Source organism: Mycteria americana, chromosome 14 (assembly GCF_035582795.1).
Source record: "Mycteria americana isolate JAX WOST 10 ecotype Jacksonville Zoo and Gardens chromosome 14, USCA_MyAme_1.0, whole genome shotgun sequence".
NCBI lineage: Eukaryota > Metazoa > Chordata > Aves > Ciconiiformes > Ciconiidae > Mycteria > Mycteria americana.
The window spans coordinates 729,378-746,663 of NC_134378.1; the positions used below are offsets into that span (position 1 = coordinate 729,378).

Here is a 17,286-nt window from a genome sequence, read left to right on the forward strand (position 1 = left end):
TATTTTCCAGCAGTTCCAGGAATTCTATAATTCATTGATTTCTTATTTTACCCCCTCACAACCACCCTTGATAACTAGTATTGATGTCTATTACTTTAAACTTCTGGTTTACAGAAGACAATGGATGTTTCCAAAGCAAAAACAGCAGCTAAAGCAAACTGCTTTCCATAAAAGTATTAAAACACATTCAATTTATAAAGAATTTATTATAGATTGATCCTTAACAGCTTGCAACGCCAACAATTTAACAAACAATCTCTCCAACTTACTCACCACTGGCAGATCAGGGTACAGCATGGTCTGGAAGTCACAAAACTATTCTAGCAGCAGAAATTCAGTTTGCCAAGTAAAAATGAACTCCAAATGTGATAATAAATTCAAACTCTATTTAAAATACATAGAACAGAGCCATTGGGTACATCCCAGCATAGGGTTCAGAAGAAAATGCAACGTAAGCAAGCCACTGGGTAAGTGCTGCTGTTAGAAATAGCCTGTAAAATCACAGCTGATGTTATGTTATACACCCACGATCAACAATTTATATTGGCAATAGCTGCACACATCTGATCCAATGCTCTCACAACTCAGGGATCTCACTGTTGAGAGGCATCGCCTGTGAAGTTTCACCTTGAGCCGAATTCCGCACATTCCTTTCTCAAGGGAAGAGTTTCCAACACACAGCTTCAGATCCATCACATACCTATATTTTTGGCCTTTAGTTAGAATTGCACATGACATAACACCACATTTTGAGGAAAAATAATATATCGCCCGTGTTACCCCTACAAACTTTAGAGCAAAATACTATCCACAGAAGTCTGTAAGATCCTAAGCACGTACTCCAGAGAAGTCTTTCACTGCTCAACCAGACATCATTCACAGATATTCAAGTAAAACACAGAATGGCTCCAAACTAAGTAAGCTCAGACAACCAAACTGAGGTCCGGTTTAAAAAGTCAAAATTATTTTTACTGTGCATACCACCTCTTCCCTGTAAAGAAGATCATGAACTCCAATAGTTGTGTAATACACACGGAAAGATAAATCCCGTATTTCCAACAAAGCTGTTCTACACTGAACTGAAGCACACCAGTAAAGAAGTTGGTCCTAAATAATCAAACCGAGACCAAAAAGATGCTACATTCTAGTAAAAATCACATAGGAGATCCATGTTACACATTCAGAAGAATAAGGAATTACCTGCTACTTTCTCAAGTTTTATATAAGCATTTCAGAACTTCCAACCCTTTTCACATCATTCTACAGAAAAATCAACTTCCTTTCATACAGAACATTCTCCAATGTAAACAAAATCAACTCCATAGACAAGTCTTATACTAATTTATAATTATTCTTCTAGTGATTCAGCTTAACCAAAGCTTAAAAGCAAATCAAATGTAAGAGAAGAAAGCACTTTACACCTATGCTTGAAGAAAGCTCCAGAACAAGAGTGCTGAAAGATTTTAACTGTCCGAATTCAGAGCTTTGGAGGGTCTCGCATTCCCCCAAAATGCCACATACAGGTGTCTGAAGCATAAACAAACTCCTCTGTACTTATCCCTCCATAGTAGGAATGCCACCATGTAATCAACTAAGGATCAAGCATTGGACCGCATAAGGTGAGAATTACTAAATTACAACATTTGTTTTTATACACTTCCACACGGAAAGCCAGAGGATCCCTTTAGGTAGGAGAGAACAGGGTGAAGAAGGGGAGCACAGGGTGAGAAGGGGGTTGTGACTCAGATCACCCCAGTATGGCAGCTCACAGAACCCACAGAGTCACCTGGAGGACAAGAAAAATCTAGTAACTTCATGGCATCAAACACCACAGCAGTATTTTTAGTAGTGCCAGGAATGATGTCTTCTGGGGAGAAAATGTTAGCGTTATCGCAGAATCCAGTCTTGTGGGTCAGCTTCGTTTCACTGCTCCATGTAAGATGGAATATAAGCAAGGATTCAGCACAAGAAAACCTGCAGTTTGTTCCTAGTTAATCACACTAATAAATTCTCATCAACTACATCATTGTCTACAGGATACCCAACACGCTCTATTTCAGTGTACACTAAACATTACACATAACCAATTTCTTAAATTTAACTCAAGATTAAGGCTTTAATACATGTGCTTAAGGACAGCTGATTTCCAATGAGCTTATTTTGTACTGGGCTGGCCATAGCTTCTGCCTTATATTCTGCCTACAAACAGAACAGAAATGCCAGCAATCCTGCCAGCAGTACGTACCAACTGCAGCTGTCGCCATCTTGGCCTCATGCTACCCAACAACTCAAGAAATACACCCAATACATGTAACAGACCATCCCAGTTAATACATCTTGCACTTCCCAACAACCTAACTCCCCTCCTTGTTCATTGCTTAGTTTAATCCCACATCTTGCAGGTACCACCCTACTTTCTTCAAAACAGCTTCTCTCTTCTCCTGCTGTGATCCCTGAATGTACAGAGCATCAGAAGCAATGCTTTCTCAGATTACTAGTTCAATTTTCAGGGGGAAGCCTGTTACGTTTTGGGTTTTGATATTACAAAGCTGATGCTGGTGCCGAAGTAGCATCAGCATCACTTTCTAAATGTATTATCAAAATAAAAATTCTAATGTGATCCTACTTTCCTGAACCCCATAAGGCTCTAAAAGACATCACATAAAGCTAGGTTTGTATCACTAGATGCACTAAAAACTACCTCTCTTTTAAGCTGATATTAAGAGAGTCTCATGAGAAAGACCACATTCCACAAGTTATTAGTAAATACAGCCTCTTTCCAGCACACCAGCTCTTCCATGGGCCACAGAGCCTCATCCCACACCCAGAAGCTCTGCAGAGAATATAAGGGGCTACAATTTTTTCTACCATTTCATTATTCCTGGGGGTTTGGAGCAGGGACAATTAAGACCAGTATTACTACAGGCAGATAATAAATCAGTATTCTCTATACTGTGTTCCAAGTTATCTGTCACCATACATTTTGACAATCAAAACTTTGTGGGAAGGAGGTTAATTAATTGTTATTACAAATTTGACATAAAACGTGAAACAAAAGGCATCTGGTAATTGTTAAAAAAGAAATAGAATATTGAATACTATTCAGAACACCCTTCTAACCAAACTGCTCTGGCAGCTTGATTCAGTGCTGGTGAGGAGCGTCCATGGTCCATCAGATAGCCTTAACTTCAGGGATGAGAGCTCCCAGGGAGGACAGACAGAACAGAAAGCTGACAAGTGTTTCCTACAGGGTGCAGCGGCAAAGCGTTGAGGCTCTGCTGACACTGAACCACTCCAAGCCACGACCAGAGGTAAGTAGTGGCACAGCCACCAGCCCAGACAAGCCTTTCTGAGCTCCAAGTTTGACTACAAGCCTTATGCAAAGAGGTTATTGACTACTGCACACCTAAGGCACTACCAGATACGCACTGAAGTTACGACCTAGTTCTACTTACTGAGTTCTCTCCACATGAACCCTGAAGCTCCAGTATCACCACGAGAATTTGATTTTTTTGTATGTGAAGGCAGCCCACGGGTACGAGTGCTGAGCGTGCGCTGTGGCAACCTGACCTCCGAGACATTCATGGAAACTGACTGAGAAAGCAGAGCTCCCATTTCTAGAATCACAGGATCATTTAGGTTGGAAAGGACATTTAAGATCATCGAGTCCAACCATTAACCTAACACTGCCAAGTCCACCACTAAACCGTGTCCCTAAGCACCACATCTATACGTTAATATCTATATGATAATATCTGTATAATATGTATCTATATGATAATAAAAATAACAAGTTTACAACAGTTTAAAAAAAGCTGAAAAAGCACAAAAATCACAAATGGCATTGTAATTTCCAGCTGAAAATGCTAACGAGAACTTCAGTCATTTCATCTTCTTTACTGCAGCTTTCCCCCCCCTCAACAAACAAGAGCCAAGTCCCAACTCTAGGCAAACAACATCATCTGCTACAAGTTCACCTTTACACTGTTCAATGTTCACCTTTAAGTTACGCACCACCAATATCCCCCCTTAATCACAACCAACAAGCTCAAAGAAAGGCCTGTGCATGCCTTTACTATCTGCCCCCCCCCCCCCCCCCCCATCTCCTCCATTTTTCTGAGAATTAAGTAAACAAACTGATAGGTCAACATTGATTCTATTTCAAATACTAGTTTGTAATACATTAAATTACAATGGGGTTCAAATCAACACTTGAACTTAAGCAAAACCTAAGTTACTTTTTCAAGCTCTTCATGCAAAAGAAAACACGTTTCAAAGGTCTTCGTAGCATTTAGTAGCAGAATATAAAAAACCATTTCCTTGAAAAACTAGCTTAAAGCAGGCTGGGGCTTTGGAGTCAATCATTCATTTGGCTTAGGTTGGAATAGTAACCACAATCCTGGAAGTGCTCACTGACTTCTCCCACCAAGAAAGATTTTCTTCATTCCTTTCATATTCTTTTATTCACCTGCTCCCCCCCGCTCCCCGTGATTCTCAAATATTTATTACTCAAATGTAAAGAACAACTTAACTGAAAAATAGACGTAAAAGCTCAAGCACACTGACCTCTGTAACAACTCCAAACATGCCATTTTACATTACAACTCTTTGCCTTTCTCAGGTAAGGCCTCATTCTTTCCCTTAAAACTCCAGCTATTGCCATCTCAGGCAAAAATAGCTAAACATTCTGTCCCATGCCTCTAAATCAAGCTGACTATGGCTCCTCCACTTCTCAGTCTGAACTCCTTAAGCTGCGATTGAAGACTACGCCATATTCCTCCTCTTTGGTTCTTCAACTACACTGCAGCTTCACCTGCAAGCACCTCAACATACCACTTCTTACTTACACACACCCACAATTTTTGAGGCAACACCTGGGCGTTCATTCTGCCAATCCCTTTAGCAACCTCTACCTTTCCCAAAGGCTGGAAATCTAAACCATTCTGTACTTACTCTAGAGCCCACATGATTTTACCCATTCCCCCAAACGTAGCCATGATATTATGCAGGTGACTTCAAGGCAGAAACTCATTAAAGTCGATCTGTTTAGACTAGTACATAGAGTATGAACAGCATGAGTTCAAAATCAGATTTTAAAAAGAAATATGCCAGCAATACATTTTAGCAGTCTTTTCTGTTTTAGCAAACAAATTGACATTACTGAAGAATTTTGGTGACCACATAGTACCAATAGCCACTTAGTTAATTAAAAGTTTGCCATATTTCTTGTTTGTATTGCACTGCTGAATGATCACCAAAAAAAGGTTAAGACACTCCAGACAAATTCTTTAAACTGTTCTCAGTTGCCCTGGAGTTATTACTGCACAGTAATAACTCTTGCCTAAAAAATGAGTAAGGACACAAAGCAGAAGCGACCTTTCAAGTTCTCACGCATTACAGAATCACACTCTCTCTCACATTATATAATTCAGGCTTTCTTCTTTATGGACTTTAATCTTGAATCTAGCTCCTCATGAAACATGATCTGGAAAAAAATCCTGTAATATTGCTTCTGCAGTGCTCGTAAGAAATTGATTTCTTCAATTTATTCATTGCAAGTTCAGCCTTTCTTATGCCAACGCTGTCTTTCAGTAGTTCTTTCTCCTTTTGAGTATATGCTTCTTTTTAAGAAAGAGATTCACACCCCCATAATACTTTTCTGCCACTTAATTATTACCATCTGTAGTATGAACATTTTCACTTTTCCATCCTAATCTGTTGCAGAATAACGCTTCAAAACAGAAAAACCTACAGAAAAGCCACCACCACAAAAACCCCATCCAGACTAACAACAGAAGTATGTAGCGGCCACAAAACACCACACTGACCTCGTGTCCCTTTTCTGTTCTCCTCCAGATCCAACTTCTCCTGCCAGCATACCTTCTCAAAAGCACAAATCCATTACGACGATGGATTCAAGCTATTCCGCTTGTCTCGGTGCCAAGCGGGCCAAAATGACAATACTATCTCCCTGCATTAAGGGGGAAGAGATTCCACAACTGCAAACAGATAGGTATTTCCTCAAGTGCTTCTTCCATGTCTGCTATCCATAGTATATATACTGCAATACTTTTCAACCTATACCCTAAAAAAGTCTGTTGTTGTTAAGTTTGAATTTACTACAAAGGTGTTATACACTTTTTAGAAAATATGCCTTTGCAAATTAAGAACCTGAAAACTCCTATAACCCAATACTGGTAAGCCTTAGATTCTCCCACAGGTGAGCATCTTTATTTTCTCAAAGTCAAATGAATAATTCCAACTTTTTTTTAATAAATATGGCCAAACTAAGGTAGAGAGAAGTGCTCTGAGCAAAAACCTCTCTGATGACAAACCTAGAGTAAATTTAACAGCTGTAAAAGCATGAAATGAATTACATTTACTCTAAGTAGACAGACTTGGAGTTATCACCATTAGGTGGAACCTGCAAACTCAGGGTACAAATTGCACGTTCTCAGGGCAGCAGAGCACTATCTGCATAGTAAGAGAACGGCTGAATAAGTGAGACAGGCAGCAGCCAGGACAAAACATCAGACAGGCTCGGCACATTAGCCGCTTGCTCATCGCAGATTCTTCACCAACAAGGCTTTTATGCATACCTAATGCAGTAGCAGAGGGATCTGAAGATCACAAAAAGATAAAAACAGTATCTGTTTTCACGTTATACGTGTAAGCAACCTTGGAGTGTGGGCTGCTCAAAAACATTCAAAACAACAGGTTCTTACAACCTTTTCAAGACTAAACAAGACAGAGGAAGGTTACATACTACAACACCACACCATGGCTGGCACAGAACTTGATTACAGGGATTCTTCTCACCTTTCACAATAACATAATTAAATGATGATACTATGGTCATATTCAGTCAAGTCACTGCACTGAAAATAGCTGATATTTCATAGAGCTATAACATTATCTGCAGACTCATATTATGATTTATATTACATTGATTTATTATTGGTTTTGTTTAAACCAAAGCATTTTTGGTTTCACAAAACACTCTTGTTTCTGCTTGAAGTTATTTTTACTGGTAAAACTAAGGACAAATTTTAACATGAAGAGTAGCACAAACCACCCAGCAGAAGGAAAACACTGTTTGCACACTCTTTCTGCTCCTGGAGTGATGAGGGTAGCCAAATACTACGTTCTCATTCAAAGAAATAGCATGACTTGGGTTGCAAGGAAGAAATGCCATTTGGATTACTGTCTTAACAAAAATACGGCATCAGTTACCCAAAGGGAGGGACGAGTGTCCAGATGACAAAAAAGGCCTTCAAAAAATCCAGGACTTTTGCGCAGTACATCATGGTGTAACTTTTCAGATATACTTGAAAGGCTTTTTTCTTTAAGAGATGCATCTAGTTTACTCAAAATGCTTTTATACACACACAGGGGTTATCACTGACTTAAGTGACAACAACTACAGTTGTCTTTAAGAAACTTAAAACAGACTTGACCATCAAAAACAATTCTGATTTACAACCTAAGAATATGTAAGACTGTGCAGGGCTCAGGTTTAACTGTTTAACAGCAAACCATTTCGATCAATTACATCTCATACATTCTGTCATTAACAACTGAATTTAAACTTCATATTAGTTTAAGAATTTAACTATCTACTCACTGTTTTATTCTGCTCTTTTTCACAGAAGCTCAGTGCTGAAGTTTCTGAAGCACAAACATTCTTCAATAGATTAGGGTGTCACTTGGTTGTTATTACTAAAGCAAAAGAGTGAAAAGCTTGGCCTCAACCTTTCAACTTCGACCCTAATGCCACTTCACTGATGTTAATGCTGATGTGCCTTCAACGCGAGGATGAAAACATTCCACCACTGGCTTGCTGGTTACTTGAACACAAATTAGCTATACACTACCACCCTGCATACACACTTACCTCACCTCCTAAAAGCATTCAAGTCCATAGATGAAAAGAGCTCTAAGTGCTATAAAAAACACTCCATTTATTAGTATGAGACTGGACCTGTAACACAGAAGAGTGGCTCTGCAGCAACACTGGAATGCAGTGGGGGGAATCCTAGGCAAGTGAATTAGTAGTATTTAATAACTCTGCCTCCCCTCCTTAAAGAAGGGGGTTTCCCCTACATTCAGTCAATGAACTGCCAGTGCCTAATTTTACTTTAATTAGCCTCTTTGCTTTTGTAGCTGGTTGCATTAGTGTTCTTCAAGAACACAGGATTTATAAATACTGCCCTTTTATTAGAAATATTTGGCTAATAATAAAATGGTACTGGCAGGCATCATTTTCACTTTCAAGTTGAGCTTTCTGTTCAAACAGGCAAGGACTTTTCACATTCCATATCCATCCTCCTGTCAAAACAAGCAGCAATGCTTTGGTTATGCTGCTGAAAACAAAAGTTTTGTAAAAAGCTCACATTATGGAGCACATTCTAGCAAATGCCACCACAGCAAGAAGGTCACTAAGCAAACAGGTGCTACACAGAGGCTCGAAATCTTAGGAAGTGACAGCAGTCCTAAGAATTTTTATGATAAAAGTCACTCAATCAAAATTACCTAAAAGGAATTTTTGAAGTAGTTTAGGCTCTGACTATATTGCTATTTTCCTCCCAAAATCTGCGTTCATTTCTAAGTGACTAGAAAGCATTTCTAAGCTTTCTACTGTCACACAGAGCAATGCTACATCCACAGTCACATTTAATGGGAAGTGGTTGAAACGAAAGTAATTGTTCAAAACTATGAAATAGCTAGCTGGAAGTTCCACCTACCTTCAGACGGTCAGAAATTGGAGCAATACCATCCTACTGATTCTTTGGTTAACAATACTGTAACTACAATATGAAGATTTCAAAGTCACCAGCATTCCAGAAGTTGCAGGTCCAAAAAGCCAGACTATGCCAACCAAGAGAGTTTTAGGCAGGATCAATTCCTGTTTCCCCTATGTAAGCCTTCCAAGTTCTAAGTTTTCAGTTTTAAATTTTACAGGGAAATTGTACTCCCTCAACCGTGTACTGTAAAGGCAACCCCCACTCTACCCCTTGAAGTTACCCTGGCTGTGATCTTTTATCAACTGAATGAGGAACTGCAGTCCAGTTCACTGGTAACTCATAACAAAAGACCTCCCAAAAGTTGGGGGAAAAAACAGTGAAGCCGGTGCAAGGGTAGTAAATAGAGTTACAAAATTGATTTTGTAGAAATCAGACTCATATTAAAAGGAAATATATTCACTGTTTCTGAAAGCTTACTTTAATGTATTTGGGAAGCAACTGGTAAGACCATTTGAATTTAAGGCTGTAGACATGAGAGCATACAAGAGAACAACAGCCACAAAGGAGTAAGCTTTGACTCCACAGAAGCAGTAAAGGAACTCAGGACAGAATTCATCTGGTTGCTTCTCTCCTAAGCTGCCATGCTGTGAATACATATATAAAACCAGAAGAATGATAACAAAGGAAACTGCATAGAAGCAAGTGCCAGTGAGTGAGAGTGTCACAAGTAAACCATCTGACACCTGCGTTCAGTCTAGAGCTATGGAAAAGGAACACTTTTAGGGCTGCTTTTCTTACATATGGTATTTATAGCCATGAGTGAAAAGCATCCAAGTAGGAAGGTGGGAAGCACCCCCTGCACCAACACCACCCAAACACTCCGTGTAGTAACAAAGCTCTGAGAAAGTTACTGACAAAGTCATCTGTATAGAAAATAAGCTACAGCATACCTACCTGATCATAAGATAGGGAAAGAGTAGCGGAGTTCAGTACACAGCCACAAACTTTAAGTTGAATGCATACTACCAACCAACAGATTTTCATTCCATGGGAAGGCCAAATCTTTCAACTACAATCACATTCTCACTGCCAAAAACAGATAGGAAGAGAACCTCTTGAGGTTACTCTTCCCGCAGAAGCATTTAACAGTTAGTTTCACTTCCTCTTCCACCAGGAAGAAGGGTCATTCGTTCTGTACCCAAACTCTAGCTCAGTTTTCCAAAACCATGAAAGAACATACAGCCACAGAACAGAAGGAAGCATCAGCAAACCTGCAAAAGGGCAAAGACGAGCAAATATATTTGGCAACACTGCTTCCAGGCCCAAGGCACTGTTTCTGAAAAACCTCTTACAGCAACAGAATTTAGCATCTTTTTTTTTTCTTTTTAAAGACCTGCACAATATCTAAAGAAGAAAACTGACATTAAACTAATTTGTGTATGTCTCTAGGCTCAAATTAAATATTTCCTAATACACCAGTCCAGTTCCAAAACTTCTTCCCTCCAACCAATTATCCTATCAAAGACAGAAACTAGTCTTTTGCTTGCACTAGAGCCTGTATTAAACAGGAATTGCAATCCCTTGATTCAGGGTCTAATGCATGTATCTGGATAATCATTGTAAACAACTGCTCTCAACAAGTGGTCCGCTGTCCAACCAGAGGCTTTAAGTGGTCCATAATATGTAGCTGTTTCAATTTTGCAGATCAGAAGGCCAACACGGTTCAGAGGCACGCACTGCTGAACCACACGCTGAGGACCGACAGCATTCACTGTGGGAAGCAGCAGCTTTGGAACCACCACAGCAGAAGACTGAGGAGGAACAAAATACAGAAACTGAAATCATTATTTACAGTTAACACACCACTGGTGTGCCTAGGTAACTGTAAAAGTATTTCTTTTCTAGAGTTTGCAGTCTTTAGTGCACTAAAATAGTCTCAGCGAAACAAGCTGCTAATTTCACACAGTATAGGAAACAACTTCTTTAAGGACAGCCTGATCCATTTAGCAGAACTGACCAGCACGTACACTCTTTAGAAGGTAGACCTTCAATGTCAACTGACACACAACTATAGTCTTCATTTTTGCATCAATCTTGCTCTCCACTCACAACAAATTCAGAGCATAGACATTCAAGGAAAACATTAAATGCTATGAAAGGAACACTACTTAGAATTAAAAAAAAAGTATCCTTCAGTTTTCTTTAAACCTATAAAGTCTCAAACCTCTCATAAATCTACATTTAGAACATGGCAACAACAATTCATCGATAAAGAACTGGCTTTAATGTCGTCCGTGATATTACAGAATTGACTTGTGTTAAAAACAAAATCCGACTGCGACATTTATGTGTAACTGCTTGAAAACTTGCTAACTTTGAAGTCAAACTTTCATCTAACCATTGCAGTTCTTCCATGTAGGTCAAATTTATCATTGAATAATTTATTATATTCATACTTTCTGTTGTGAATGGGATGACAAAAATATGCACGTTTAACAGAAATCACATCATGAATGTAACGCTTCACCACTTTTTTTTTTTTTTTTTTTTTTTTTTTACAGGCAATACTTAGACACTAACACTTAAGGAACTGCTAAAAACACCAACTTAGCCAATTATACAAAACACAAGTACCTTCTTTCCATAACTTGAAGAAATTGGGACATCAGTGTCACCAACTGTATTGTTCCAACGAGGCTAAGCAGGATGTCAGTTCCTGACACTCAAAGCATCAAGGCCAAAACAACTGCAAATTAGAGCAGGGTCCATTGGCTGATTCTTTCTGTTGCTACCTCGTTAGCAGCCAGCCTTGAAGCATATATGCAAGGGCAGTTACATACCTTCCACACTGGAGACGGGACCTCAGAGGTCCTACCCCTTATTTTTAAGGCTGTTCACGAATATAAACACATGCAAAGTAAGCAATTTTATCAAATCTAGCCATGTAGTCTGTTAATATAAGGGTATCCCTCATAATTTAGCACAACATGCAGTTTAAGGCTGCTTCTAACAGGAAAGCAAGTTGTTATAGAAAACTTCTTATATCCTCAAGTGACACTGGATAACAAACTTTTCTCTATATAAGCTGTAAAGGACCAACTGTAACTATTTGGGACAGCAGCTGTATTGTTTACAGTACATACAGAAATTCTAAATGCTACCACTTCCTATTTTTTCCAAGAGCCTACTCTTGAGGAAGAAGGGATATTTACTAACTAATTGACTACTAATTTATGCTAAAAGATATGAAGCATCAACTGCTTGGCAAGATGAAGAGCCCCTTCCCCACCCCAAATCCTCCACTTAAGCATTCCATCCACATCGATGTTCCCAACACCAATGGCTTTTTGTACTGGTTTGCACTTTTTTTTTTAGATACATATTTAAACATCTTTAGACTATACAGAAAATCAAGAATCAGAAAATGAAAGATTTCCAAAACAAACCTGCACTTTTAGAAAGTCCAAAGGAACAGGCACACAAGCATGTTTCGCAGCATATGCCGTGTCTAACACAAACACTAATAACCCTGTATCCATTACCAAGAGGATCAAAACATGAAATCAAAAGACAGTAACACAGAACTGTGTATCTAATTCCAGACACCTGTAGTTTAGTTACATTTCACAACAATGCAAGCATTGTTGTGATTCATTTGAACTTGAAAAAACAGTTATCACCACTTTCCGCAAGTCAACACACACTAATATCTTAAATCAATTCTGTGAACATTGAAGCCAAGTTTTCCTTTTCGGTAATTTTATTCTAATGTGAAACATGAAGAAACAAGCACCCAAATAACTCCAATATAGTATGAAACTTTAATAAAAGTTGTTTAAAAAACAAAGAGCAAAATTTTTAAAATAAACTGAAAGGCTTGACTCCTAATCACACATCTTTCTGACATCAGCAAGAGTACTTTCAGACTTTCAAAGGAAAAAAAAAAAAGAAACAAAGATCTGCTGTTGAAACATTACTCCCAAAGACTGTTGAAACGCATAACATGAAGCTTCAGAGACAGACAGTTTTATTAACAGGAGGCTTAATTTTAAACAGTATATACAAATCACATGACTTTTCCAAAATTGGGACCACCTAGTAATCTGTCAAAACAAAATTATGCTAATGAATTACAGAAGCATCTGTGTAATGAGACCGCCTCTTTATTGAAGTACACCTTTATACAATCCTTCCACATATTCCTGTACTGTGAAATCCTCTCAGGATGCAGCGCTGCACAGGTTTTCAAGTCTCTCCTACACACCACATGAATAAAACTGTTGCCACTTGCACCTCTCAATTTTGCCTGACCATACACTTCAGTGTTCCATGATATGCAACACCAAAAGGCACTGTTTTTCTTTGTCCAAAAACCAAAACACTTTAAAGGTTACTATGTTTAAGTACAATGATTTGCAGGGAATAGCAGGATTTTTCAGGCAATGCCCGAGTCTTAAAATTTATCATAAGCTAAGCAAGGATGAACCAAAAAAATTCTACTTTTCACTTGTGTAATTACTACCTTTCCAATTCTCTTTTTTTCCATGGTAGGTTTTACTGCACAGCAAAGAAAATGGCAACTCTTTACAGACTTTGAATACAACAGCACAACTTTATTGCAAAAATATATAGTAAACTCAGTATTTTCAAGTTTTGGAGAAAAATAAATTGTATCTCTGAATTCACCCATAGCAGTAATTCACAACAGAGTTGCTGAAGATAAAAGTTTCTTTCATATATAAACTAATTTAAAACTTTAGCTGGACTCCAGTCTTCTACTAATAATCACCACTTTGGTTCTCTTAGCAGAGACTCTATGTAAGGAGTTCAAGAGACACATGAGAAATACAACATCAATATCCAACTAGTGTCAAAGATCCTATCCCAACCGATTCATGTAATCCTAACAAATCAAGCTACTTAAACAATAATGAGTATTTTCAAGTTGTTACTTCTACTGCAAATGTTTTATAAGTGTACTATAAAACTCGTATGATGTTTGAGGTTAGCTATACTTGTGGCAAAAGTCTTATTCTGCACAGTTATAATTGCAATATATAAATAACTAAAGGTTATTCCACAAAGAACAGCTTGAATTTTACAGAACGATTCCGCTCATACTTATAGGAATTAGTTTGGTAGACACATCAGCAATGGGCATAATTCAACTGTTCATACAGTGAGAATCTTGGAAAAAATAAAGATACATACACAAAACAATTAATCTGTGTACACTGAGAATTTGTTCAGTTGCAGAGTAAAATCAGGACTTTAAACAAAGCTTTGACCTGTAAACAAAGCAAATTCAGCCAGTTTTTAACCAAATCTAGAAATAGCTATCTATTTTACAATGGCTTGCAAGAGCACCCACTGAAGAGCTTCACTGACTTCATCTATTTCCCTTATCCGAAACTACGTAAAACCAATCTAAATTCCTTGATAAGCACTGTGTCCAGTATAGTTTACCAAACTTTTATGATGAATAAGAATCTGCCTGGCTTCTCCACATATTTGTACAGGAAAATCCACTGCGCATCTATCTTTGCAGTGTTTCTTATGTAACGGCTAACCCAGTGCTCTGTCTTATCAAAACCAATCTGTTTTACAATTTAAACAATCCACAGGTTCTATCCTGGAAATACTATAAAAACCAATCCGGATGCATTTATCACAGCACTATGAATATCTATTCTACAACTACTTCATATTAACAGCTACCCTAAAACAAGTTTTACTTTCCTTGAGCCTATAGGCCTGTCATTTAAATCAACAACAGCTGCCATAGCTTCATCACGAGACTCGAATGCAACCATTGCTTCTCCAGTGGGCATGCCTTTTTCATTGTATTTTAAGCACACTGAACCAGGGATCACTTGGTAACCATAAAAGAAATCCAAAATTTCATCCACCGAAACAGTAAAGGGCATATTTTGCACTTTAATGACAGTTGGTCCTGGCTTCCCAGACCCTGTTCCAAAACCTGGGGGTCCACTAATATGTATATTTCCTGGTCCAGGTCCAAATCCTGGAGGTCCACTTAAATGTCCAAGACCACTAGCAATTCCTGGAGGACCAGCACCAAAGGCAGGGGGTCCACTTAAATTACCAGGACCATTACCAAAAGTCTGAGGACCCCCTGCAAAACCTGCTGGTCCACTCAAATTACCAGGACCACCTGCAAAACCTGGGACCTCAATACCTGCACCAGGTAAACCACTAGTTGCAACTGTAGGTATTCCTGGTCTAGAATCAGGAAAGCCACCTAGTCCAGGTGGTGGTAGAGGGGGACCAAATGTGCCAGACCCGCTGAAGTTACCAGGGAAATTAAATGGAGGACCATTGTTTGCATCTTTAGAATTTCCCCCCAAGAAGGCATGCTCATCCCCACCAGCGCCTTGTGCTCCCGGCACAGTCGCATTTCCTTGTATTGGTATTTTCAGTATCTTTTTCCCTTGAGATGGTGGGTTTCTCTCAATATCTCTCATTTCTTCTACAGTTATCAAACGCAAAACAACATCTCTTCCATTCAGTTTTTTACGGTGCAAGCGCTCTGCCTTACGAGCATCATCTTCTGCTTTAAACTGAACCAGTGCCTGTCCTAAACCTTGCCCATTATTATCAACAAGAATTTGTACAGAGTTTTCTTCTACTGCCAGTCCCTCTAGAAACTGAAGGATTTCCATTTTTGTTATATTGTATGGGATATTAGATATATGTGCACACAATTTTGGCAAGCCTGGTTCTCCCTCAGCATTCATGAGGATTTCTCTCTGGTCATAGTTGAAGTTCTGCAATCTTTTACGAATCATATCTATCTTCTCTAACATTGCCTTTTTAGTAATTGGATGAACTTGAATAAAGCGATTCCCTATGTACTGCTTATGATGACACAAAGCTGCTTTATAATCAGCTTCATTCCTGAACTCAACAAAACCCTCTCCGATTGCCTTCCCATTAGGTCCATAAGCTATATAAATGCTGTCTTCAACTATATCCAGCTTTTTAAAAAAATCTATCACATGTTTGTTCTCCGATTCAAAGGGAAGACCTTTCAAATAAACACAGAAACCCTGCTCATGGGGAGACCTCGACCGTGACCTTTTCTGTCCACTAGGAGATTTGGACCTAGAATGAGCCTGAGGAGGAGGAGGGTGTGACTGCCCAGAGGGACCCATGGTTTGCTTGAAAGTTATGTGGCCTCCAGCAGCCACCCACTGTCTCTCTGTTGCAGGACTAACTTCAACATAGCGCTGAATCATCAGCATTCTGTTTCGCTTCAGTGCTTCAAATGTATCTTGAGGAGAAAAAAACTTAACTAGTCCATTTCCATTATTTCGGCCTACATGATCCTTCAGCATATGGACTGCATCCACACGGAGCCCAAGGAAAAAGTCTTTCACATCAGATTCTGTTGCAGAAAAGGGCATTCCATGAACGCTGACATACAAATCATCTGGATTGATTGGAATTGGCTTGACACTACTTTGAGAATTCATCTGGATAGGATTTACAGGATTCATGGGACCAATAAACAATGGATTCAAGCCGCTGTTCATATTCACTGCTGCTCCAGACCCATTCATTCCAGTGGGTAAAGGTGCTACGGGTGGAGGATTCATAGGAGGCATTCCTGATATGGGAGGCATAGGTGTCATTGGAGGTACAGGGGGCACAGGGGGTATTGGAGGAACCGGAGGAACAGGAGGCAGTGTGGGTACAGGAGGTGGAACAGGTATCGGGGGAATAGAAGGCATTGGTGGCAAAGATGGCATAGCTGGGATAGGAGGGATTGGTGGAGGAGGTACTGTGTTCATTGGGGATGCTGTGCTAGGTATAGTTGAGCTAAATGTTGGGCTACCAAAGGTACTCCCAATATTTGGAGGTGCAGTCCCCATACTGGCAGTAGAAAATGTGGATATGTTTTTATTGCTTTCATGCACGGTTGTAGAAGCAGTTACTACACTAGGAGAAGGATTATTAAAGTTAGGTACAGTAGTAGGTAAGTTAACCCTTGCACTCATTCCAGAACTAGGTGGTGGCCCCGATCTGCTAGCATTTGCTGGCGGCATATCTAGATTGGCAGTTTCGAAACGCCTACGACTGAGTTCTATCATGTTCTGCATTTCAGTTTTACTGCTCAGCAACAGTGTTACTTTCGACCCTTTAATTGTACCACCTGTGCGCATCATACCAAGCCTTGCATCTTCATCAGTGGCAAAAACGATGAAAGCCTCACCCAGTTCACCCCCTACAATATGCACGCCCCCATCAGGAATGGTCAATCCAGAGAAGAAGTGGCGAATGTCCATGGTCCCCGCCACAATCGGGAGACCTTGCAAGCGGATGACCACAGCCATGCTGCGCTGAAACAACACACACCTGCAGATGAGAAAAGGCAACGGCTATGTCAGACTACTGTTTATGACACCATGCAATTACCTACAGACACCATCTACTATATTTGTTTACATACACCTAACAACATCTTGCAAAGATTAAGCATGTTTATATTCCAAGTTCCTTATTCATGTTTACTTCATAC

At 39.3% G+C, this 17,286-nt stretch overlaps 1 protein-coding gene across 12 annotated transcripts in view; it reads right to left on the reverse strand.

The window, feature by feature from the left end:
* Nucleotides 1-17,286, reverse strand: part of RBM12 (RNA binding motif protein 12) — a 44,375-nt gene that overhangs the window by 19,690 nt on the left and 7,399 nt on the right. For 5 of the 12 annotated variants that reach the window (XM_075517292.1, XM_075517291.1, XM_075517294.1 and 2 more), the window contains one exon: nucleotides 12,547-17,123. The exons of 5 other annotated variants lie outside the window; for them this stretch is intronic. In XM_075517292.1, coding sequence (XP_075373407.1) covers nucleotides 14,459-17,101 — 2,643 coding nt within the window. In that variant the 5' untranslated portion in view covers nucleotides 17,102-17,123 and the 3' untranslated portion in view covers nucleotides 12,547-14,458. Of the gene's footprint in view, nucleotides 1-12,546; nucleotides 17,124-17,286 lie in introns of those variants that run through there. 2 more of the 12 variants (XM_075517302.1, XM_075517297.1) reach the window with 2 other exon arrangements.